This window comes from Toxorhynchites rutilus, chromosome 3 (assembly GCF_029784135.1).
Source record: "Toxorhynchites rutilus septentrionalis strain SRP chromosome 3, ASM2978413v1, whole genome shotgun sequence".
Taxonomy (NCBI): Eukaryota; Metazoa; Arthropoda; class Insecta; order Diptera; family Culicidae; genus Toxorhynchites; species Toxorhynchites rutilus.
In genome coordinates, this window is record NC_073746.1 from 329,517,783 (window position 1) to 329,527,588 (window position 9,806).

Consider the following 9,806-nt stretch of genomic DNA (forward strand, 5'->3'; position numbering starts at 1 on the left):
CCATAACAGCACAGGAAATCGCTGCCGCGCACCATAGATGTAATTGTATAGGTTCCTGAAAACGAAGAACGAAAAAAGAAAAATGTTGCGCCGGATGCTCATCATCCGTCTGTGTGCACTGGAATAATTTATGATAAGGACTAAAATAATAGACGATGGACACTTGCATTTTCGAGAGCAACGTCTACGTTACTCTATCCGAAACATCATTAGGGAATCTTGCGAATTGAAACTCTTTCGCTAGATACGTACGATAAGGAGTCCTCAAGTCTACGATCGACGTGTCCAGTCTAGAGGTCTTTCCTTCTTTCGATCTAGCAAGATTCTGGTATTCGTTCCCCCTTTGCCCTCTCGATTTGGAAGCCACATTTACTCTTGCTCTCTGGCAATTCGCGGTGCCTTCCAACTGGCACCCTTACTCGTTTAAAACCCAATCAGGCGATGTCTTCTCTCATGCCCAATGGCAACTCCCGAGAGCTAACGTGCCGACAAAATGGATTTCTCCGCACGCTGACTGCGTCTTACGTTTGCTTGATCAGAATTGGGACCTGTCTCCCAAACTTGCATTCGAACTGAAGGGGTGCGTGAGTTCTAACGAATCGAATCGCGATTCCTCTCTGGAGACACCAAGTGTAGCTTCCAAATCGAGAGGACAAAAGGGGAACGAAAACGAGAATCTTGCGTTCATTATGTTCTCGACCTTGCCCAGGAAGGCGAATTGTTCGATAGACAGATTCCATACGATGAATTTTTCCATTTACTGCGTCAGAGTTCCCTCTTGAGTTGGCAATCCGATTGGGACACTGGAAGTCTTGGGCGGTGGTTATATTCAATTATTCAAAATGTTTTTTCGAATGTGTGGTTCAAAGGTTTGGACGTAAGTCGTGACTTCATTCGTGTAATGAGTACACTTATGTCCAACCACTACTCGCTAGATGTGCATCTCTACAGAATGAATATTGTTCAAAGCAATGTCTGTCGGTGTGGAAACGGTTACGATGACATCGACCACGCAGTTTGGCAATGTACGGATAACTATGCAGCCAGAGAGTACCTTTTGAATGCCCTTAGGGCCCAAGGAAGACAACCCTATGTTCCTGTTAGAGACGTGTTGGGAACTCGCGACATCTGCTATATGCAGTTGATCTATATGTTTGTGAAACGGACTAGTATGAAAATTTAATGCTTTTGTGTGTTTTTTTCTTTTTCGTTATTAGTTTGTTTGTCTTGTCCCCTCATCTCACCGTCGCCCACCCTCGACAGATAGTCTAACACCAGATGCTCTGTCCATGATTGCATAGGAGACGTAATCGACAACACAAGTGTTGTCGACAACACAAGTGATTCCCAACAAGTGTTGGGAAAATGCATTTTTGTTGTTTTTTGGTCTACAAGCATAACCATGCAAATTTCCGATGAAATGATCTGTCCAGTTGAAGGATATTATCGGCAGAAAGAGGGCATAGGTGATTTTGCGGATTATAACATATTTTTTCCATTTGGAAAACGCTTGCGTCGATTGCGGACAATCAATCGTTTCAATAAACATTCGTCCGCATAGCTAAACGTAATCATCAGGTTGCTCTGTTTGTAGCGTTAGTATTTACATTTCCGATAATAGTCAAAACGTCTCCGTCGGTAGTTTCAGTTGTTATCGGATAAAATCAAAATGATTTGGAAGAAATTCAGTGAAATGTCAGGAAAGGTGCTCTTGATTTGTTGCGAGTCTATGATAGTACTTTTTTCCTGAAGAATACTCTGGGATATGATAAGAACAGCAGGTTCGTGTTTTTTCAGTTAATTGAATTTGTAAAGACAATCTGCAATGTTGGCAATTTTAGCAACATGATTCACCGATATCACGATTAATCGCATAAAGTTGGTGGAGTGACTTACTCCAACGGTATGAGTAAATGCTGAGTATGTGGAATAATTCAATGTTGAATCCGCGGAGTTATAATGCTAAGAACCAATATTATTTTAATTTTACCACTGATCTGATTGTTTCATTATCTACTTGAAGATTCAAATGCAGAAATTTAGGTAATTATAGCATTAAAAAAACACAATTGCTTCTCTTTGTTCATCGTGTACAGAAAATAGTAATTATATGAGCAGCGTTTCAATGGTTTCTTATATGCATCTATTAGGAAACACTAAGTAATAAGATACTATCGTGACAGACATGTTTGGACTCTACAAAGAATGTGATTCAAATGTAGATTTAGCTTATAGCACATAATACTGAAAATTGTTGATTTCCGAACGATGTATGAAAGCTGTATGGAGCTACGTCTGTTATGCGAACAGTGATTTTTCGGAAAGGTTTTTTCAAAATTGCTCAAATGTTTTCGAACAGAAAATGTTTGTTTGCATGTTGAGCAAACGTATTACATTTTGTAGAATGCGAAACAGCGAAAAAGTCGATTTTGTTCATTTTGTCGTTTACGTCTCCTATAAAAACATGGGAAATGCTATCCCTGGTCATTATGCACAATGCTACAGTGCGTGCTGCAACTCTCGGTTGAGACAACGATACCTTGACCCGTTCCACAATAATTGTTGCCCCTCAAACCTCGAGTAAACCACGAGTAATCGGTCGAAACCTACTAAACATAGATTTAAGTTGAAATTCTGTATAAACAAATTATGAATTAGTGGCTCCGCAAAGCTCATACGATTGAGCCTTACAAATAAATGAATTGAAAAAAAAATGTTCTCGACCTATCAAGAACAATGAATAAACAAACAATTATCAGCTGCGTAAAAATATTAATAGTAAAAAATGGAACAAAAAGCTGGTAAGATCTGATTAGAGAATGAATATAGCCCGAAAACTATGAACATAAATTTCGAAAATATTCGTTATTAGAAAATTCAATTTTTTTTTTTCTATCAATCGTGAATTCCAATTCTGTAGGAATTGAACAAATGCTCACAGGGTGTAGTTTGATAAAATCATACCGCGTTGCCAGCCGCGTAGCTGCACATGTATGGGTGCAATCCAATGTCAAAATTCAGTTGAAGGTGTTGAGGGACAACAAATCGCCAGCATCGAAGCATCTTGTTTTGAGAATACACAAGTTCTATTCGCTAGTTCCTCTGCCGAGATTCAGTGGATTTTCGCGAGATTTATCGAACGATCTCACGTTTGCCAGTTTAATGGTGTTCGGCTGTGTTGAAACCAGTGATCAACAATATCCGAGTGATTATTTCCCTATCGTTGATAATGTAAAACTTGACAGTAACGTTTTTGCGTTGTAGCACCAAGAAACCACTCAGCACGCGACAAATTAGTGTACAATAAAAGACATTCCGTTTGGCAGCTGTACCTTTCTCACTATCATTTTTAATCTATATTGGAGCGATATAAATTGCAAGTTCGTGATTTGCTCCGAGTGCTTTCAGCAAACGCGTCATTATCGAATTTCTGACAAAGCGAGAAGTCCTTGTTTTAGTATAAAGTCCAAAATAGTAAAAAAAAAAAAGGAGAATGCCAGCGAAGGAGCGAAATATTGCCATGATGGGCTACCGATCAGTAGGTACGATACACACAGGAAGTCAATATTCTCGCATACGTGATTGTGTGAATTGTGGGCAGGTTTTAATTGCGAAGTTGATTTTTTTTTATAGTGCTATGACACGATTCTTTATTTTGAAAATAATTGTTTTTTTATGGTTTTCTTGACAAATGAAATTTTTCGTTATCAATGGGAAACTGAAAAGCGATTAGGGTGTATCGCAAAAAAAAAGTTTGAGGCGATAAGGTGACCAGCGTGGATTTTTTTCAGAGCGCTTCTAAAAGGGCAAATCTTTGTGAATTCACAAATTAGTAAGCGTTAAGTGGAAACAAAAACAGCCCCGTTTCATTGGAGAACTGCATTGCTAAACTCAACCCGTTTATGAACTCAGCTGATTAGAGTGTGCTCTTAATGTTTGTTTTCATTTCGCTGCAGGGAAGTCATCTCTCAGTATTCAATTTGTTGAAGGGCAGTTCGTGGATTCGTACGATCCCACCATTGAAAATAGTAAGTTGTGGGGTTTCAAATTTTTCTCTGAGTATTTACATTGAAATCATCTTTTTTCCTTATCTATCAGCATTTACCAAAATTACTCGCGTCAATTCAACCGATTACGAGGTGAAACTAGTGGACACAGCTGGTCAGGATGAGTACAGCATATTCCCTGCCCAGTACAGCATGGATTTCCACGGGTATGTTCTGGTCTACTCGATCACTAGCCACAAGTCGTTCGAGGTGATTCAGATTATTTACGAGAAATTGCTCGATGTTATGGGCAAAGCATAGTAAGTTACGGGTTGTTAGAAATTTCTCAAACCGGAGTATAACCCGCTATAATTACAGCGTTCCAGTGGTCCTAGTAGGGAATAAGACTGACTTGCACCAGGAGCGTGCTGTCTCCACAGAAGAAGGAAAAAAATTAGCCGAATCTTGGAAGGCACAATTCCTGGAAACATCAGCTAAGCAAAACGAGGTAAGTGTTGTGGTAATCGGTGAAGTCCCAAATGTTATGCTTATGCTTGGGTTTGTTGGTTCTAGTCCGTGGCAGATATATTTCACCTGTTACTACAGCAGATCGAGCGTGATAACGGAAACACGGGTGAGAAGAGCAGTTGTGTCATCTCATGAACAGCAAAGAGGATTGCCAAGCAAATGATGATCCCATTGCATCTCCCACACTTGAATGTCTCAGCAAAACCATCATTGTCATCGTCGTCGTTGTCGTCGTCATCGTTCAATAGCAGCAGCAGCAGCTGTCGGGCAGCGTTATGCTTCCAGCTGTTCTGTGCACTATGTACTGTTAGATTGGTTAACTCGGGGTTTCACTATTACTTCTACTTCTACTCAGATTACACAGTGCTATCTCATCTGTGAACCAACAAGCAATGTATTCAATAATATTTTTAAAACGTTCGACATATTAGGTGTTGAATTTTTGACTAGACTAGACTAGACAAACGATGGGAGGTAGCGATTTACCGGCAAAACGAGTAATTTTTTTTGTATATCATTTTTAAAAGGGAATCACTGTAAATCAAGAATGTGTCTGAGCGAAAGCGATGCAAGCTAGAAAAGTATATAAAAGCAAAAGTGTAAAAATAGTACCTATGTTTAAAAAACTATATTTAAAGAGGAGAGTCGAATAAAGTAGGAGACAAGTAAGTGGTTTCGCGACAAGCAGAATATGATTGCAAACGGTTCATGTACGGATCTATCAGCTAGATAACAGTTTGCCGCACATTTAGATTGACATAGATGAGTTTGAGATGAATATGACACTAGTGGAGTAAAACTAAACGTCTTTTCAACTGTTGCTCTTCCAAAAACAGGTCACTCAATAGCCCCAAGTTCGTGAGGACTTTTCTTTATTACTGCCCGGGTAGCACAAATGTGGGGTGTGCTGTAGAATTGGAACTATATTATATAGATCAAGAAGGGAGACAGTGGAGGTGATTCCGTGATGTTCACAAATTGTCCAGAACCTGAAAGGAGTAATTTTCGTTTCTACGTTGTTATCCTGTTTTTTTTTCACGACACGGGGTTCAACCAAATTGAACCTTTGGGATCGTAATCATACATCCATTGAGATTACCACTTGTGTGGATCACATTAATGCAGCAGATCGATATGCAAATCTCTTTGGGGATCATTTCAGTACCAAATTGAGTAGTTGAGAACCATTCTAATAAACATCCCTTCACAAAAGAGCAACAGTCGAGGAATCCCGGTGTATGAAAGTAAAAAAAAAAACATAAAACACGACCTAACGGAACACATTGGTTAAATGACAGACAGGTTAAATTTAGACGCACCACGCACTTAACGTAGCTCGGTAGCAGAAGCGAACCTACCAGTGTAATCTTTACACATTCTCTATTTTTCCACGAGTTTTTTTCCGTCAACACCTAATTACAATCATAAAAAATGAATACTTATTTTTCAGATGAATAAAAATCTTTATTTTTAGTATATATTTTTCTTTAGTATATATAGCTAATGACGGAAAATTAAAAGATACGTAGTTCAGTAGACCACATAAAGTTTTCGTAATCGACATTGAAAAGAGAAAGAAAAAATCAATTAAGTTGAGTTGAAATAAATACAGAAGGGTTCATTTTCAGGGATGACCAAAAGCATATTTTGTATCGATCAGTTCACTTATCACATTGTTGTTAACACAGCCATATATGGAATGAATGAATTTAAGGAGCTTCTACAACGCTTCACCGCGTCTAGTGGTCTCTGCTTTTTGTTAATAGTTTATGAAGTTTATGAAGCAAACGAATGACGCAAAAAATATTCTGCGTCCAGAAATTGTTGATGCCTTTTTTCCACAAAGTGCAACATACAGCGACGAGAGACTCAAAAGCCTCATAGAGAGCCAAAACGAAAATCTCTCCACCGATAAATGGCGTATACTCAAGAGGTCCAGTCCTAATGAAATCCACGCGGGTTGGACGCTAACATTCGACGAAGCTTCAATGCGTCAACTCGTTAGTAAAAACTTCAAAATATACATCCGATTCGGCGAAACTAAGTTGAGGAAAATAAATCCAAAGCGGCGCCAAACCACAGCTCAGAAAAACTCCAGTGGAGGCAAAGGAGATCTGGGCCAGGAGGCGAGAAAACTTAAAATGAAACCTAGGTAATCTGAAGTCTTCAGAGATCAGTGACTTCAAACTTGTGGAGCCACAACATAGTCAAAAAGTCGTCAGCAGGGTTTCTGGGAAACTAATGTTTTCTATTGTAGTGTAGTAACCATGACTCAATATAGGAAAATAAAATTTTCATTCCGTTAGTTACCGTCAAACAATCAAGTCGATTTTTCACTCGAAGCTACAATAGGTTATGGGCCTATTCATCGTTTTTTTTTTGAAGCTTTGAAGATTCGAAATGGCAACGTCAAGAATTGGAAGTTTGGGAAATCAAGATTCGAGATCACACGGTGCTTCAAGCCTACCTGGAATCGAGCGATTGTACGGACGGGAAAATTGGGCGACATGGAAGTTCGCCGTCAAGACTTACCTCGAACTTGAAGACCTCTGGGAGGCCGTCAAGCCCGAGAAGAACGAGGATGGAACTTTCAAAGCTATCGACCCTGTCAAGAATCGAAAAGCGAGAGCGAAGATTATTCTTCTGTTGGAACCAACGAATTACGTTCATGTAGAGGAAGCGACGACTGCAAAGCAAGTCAGGGATAATCTGGAAAAAGCGTTTGAAGACTCCGGACTCACTAGGCGAGTAGGACTTCTGCGGAAACTAGTGAAGACAGACCTGGGAAGCTGTGCGTCGATGTCTGAATACGTCAACGAAGTGATTTCAACGGCTCACCAACTCAACGGGATTGGATTCAAAATTTCGGATGAGTGGATTGGCGCGTTGCTGCTGTGTGGTCTTCCTGACGAGTACAGACCAATGATTATGGCTCTGGAAAACTCTGGAACCCCTGTAACAGGAGATGCGATCAAGATAAAGCTACTGCAGGAGCTGCAGGTACCAATGTCGGATGCGGCACTACTGGCAAGAGGTAAGCGTGGAGGATTCAACAAGCAGCAGGAACCGGCCAATCAACCGAAGACGGAATCAAAGGGTCCGAAATGCAGGAAATGCAAGAAATTCGGGCACATCGCAAAGGATTGCAGGAGCAAGAAGGAAGAAGCTTTCTGTGTCGTCTTGTCATCGATCGAGTCCAATAGCAACACCGATTGGTTTTTCGATTCCGGAGCAACGGTTCACATGTCTCATAACAAGGTACTATTGAAGGAGTTGAAGCCATCAAATGGTAGCGTAGTTGCAGCGAACAAGGCTGAGATGAGCATCGAAGCAATCGGCAAAACCATTTTGCGACCGAGCTGCGGTGACAGAAGCACTAGTCTTCAAGTCAACGACGTGCGGTATATTCCGCAGCTATCTGTGAACCTCCTTTCTGTCAACAAAATTGTAAAGAACGGGTACAGTATGATTTTCGACAATGAAGGTTGTAGGGTGCTGAACGCGAGTGGCGATGTCGTGGCAACAGGCAGCCACACTAATGACATGTTCCAGTTGGATCAACATAATGGTGGAACGGCATTAGCGTGCGTCGCAACAGTATTTATGGATATTTGGCATCGACGGATGGGTCACCTGAACTCGGCGGGACTGAAGAAACTTGCGGATGGACTGGTTGATGGCGTGCTACTGAGCAACAAGGCTGGGAATGATTGCAGTGTTTGTGCGATGGGAAAGCATAGCCGTCATCCATTCAATAAGAAAGGTTCCCGTGCATTGGAGCTGTTGGAGGTTGTTCATTCGGACATCTGCGGCCCGATGGAGGTCAAATCGATCGGAGGAAGCAGGTATTACATCGTGTTTGTGGATGACATGTCCAGACGGATGTTTGTATATTTTTTGCGATCGAAGTCGGAGGGCGAAGTTCTGGATATGTTTCGGAGATTCCACGTGATGGCTGAGCGGCAAACTGGACACAAGTTGAAGATTATCCGGACCGACAATGGATTGGAGTACAACAACCAGAAGTTTTCTGAATTTTTAGCGAAGTTTAGTGGAGCGGAAAGATACCGAAATTAACGCACATCAGGATCTTCGGAACCCAAGCCATGGTTCATGATGCGAAACCGAAACGACGCAAGTGGGATGAGAAATCGGAAGCTAGCATCCTGATTGGATTTGATGAAGACACCAAGGGTTACCGTCTATTCTGAAGACCAGGAAGATCGTCAAGAGCCGGGATGTTCGATTCATCAACGAAGGGACAATGCATGGTCGTGAATCAGAAGTGAATCGAGGAAGTACTCGCACGATGGTCAGGCTGGATGTCGAGGATTGTGTCGTTATCGCCAGAAGTTACGGAAGGGACGAATGCAGCGGCTGAAGCTGTCCCGGCTGTTACCGAGAGCGACTTCGAAGACGACGAACATGAAGAAGCATTAAGCAACATTAGCAGTAGCTCGACAGATACCATGATTGATGTGACTGTGCTCCCTCCGCGCCAAGTTTCATATCCGTCTGGGTCACTGGCGTTGAGGCGAAGCGGTCGGGAGCACCATCTTCCAGGCAAGTATGATCAATTTGTAGTTTCGACCAAAGGCTTGCTCCGTCCCCACTCTTCACAGATAACCCAACCCGATGTCGTGCAATCAAAAAAACCCGATGCCGTGCAAGACGCGCAACCCGATGATGAGCAAGTTGCGAAGCCAATTGTATCGAGCCAGTTCAGCGGAATGACGACTCAGCAAATCGACGAAGCGAACGACATCTCAAGTGATCCTGTTACACCACAAGAAGCGATGTCGCGTTCTGATGCCGAGAAATGGAAAGCAGCCATGCAGGAGGAGTACGATGCGCTAATCAGCAACGGTACCTGGAACCTGGCAGAACTACCAAAAGGTAGGAAGGCAATAAAATGCAAATGGGTGTTCAAGACTAAGCGTGATTCAAGCCGAAATGTGAACAGATACAAGGCGAGGTTGGTGATTAAAGGTTTTTCGCAGCGAAAGGGGGTAGATTATGACGAAACGTACTCCCCCGTCGTTCGCCACAGTTCGCTGCGATACCTGTTCGCGGTGGCATCAAGGTACGATTTGCGAATCCAGCAGCTGGACGCCGTCACCGCTTTCCTCCAAGGAGACCTGGAAGAAGTGATCTATATGGAGCAGCCCCCGATGTTTGAGAATTCCCAGAATCGTTCGTTGGTGTGCTGCTTGAACAAGGCGTTGTACGGACTCAAGCAATCTAAAGGGTGTGTCACATCAAATTGCATCACGGAAAAAACGCTGTAGAAAT

General features: G+C 42.0%; 1 protein-coding gene across 1 annotated transcript; it reads left to right on the top strand.

Moving 5' to 3' along the window:
* The first annotated feature begins 3,030 nt into the window (after positions 1-3,030).
* Positions 3,031-6,157, top strand: LOC129775099 (GTP-binding protein Rheb homolog). Its single transcript, XM_055779359.1, has 5 exons — positions 3,031-3,542; positions 3,957-4,028; positions 4,099-4,306; positions 4,365-4,494; positions 4,560-6,157. The coding sequence occupies exons 1-5, from the start codon at positions 3,494-3,496 to the stop codon at positions 4,647-4,649; spliced, it is 549 nt and encodes a 182-aa protein (XP_055635334.1). The 5' UTR covers positions 3,031-3,493; the 3' UTR covers positions 4,650-6,157.
* The last annotated feature ends 3,649 nt before the right edge of the window (positions 6,158-9,806 follow it).

Coding starts and splice junctions, on each gene's coding strand:
- LOC129775099 (XM_055779359.1), top strand. CDS start 3,494: ATGCCAGCGAAGGAGCGAAATATTGCCATGATGGGCTACCGATCAGTA. Junction 3,543..3,956: donor GATGGGCTACCGATCAGTAG/GTACGATACACA, acceptor ATTTCGCTGCAG/GGAAGTCATCTCTCAGTATT. Junction 4,307..4,364: donor GATGTTATGGGCAAAGCATA/GTAAGTTACGGG, acceptor CTATAATTACAG/CGTTCCAGTGGTCCTAGTAG.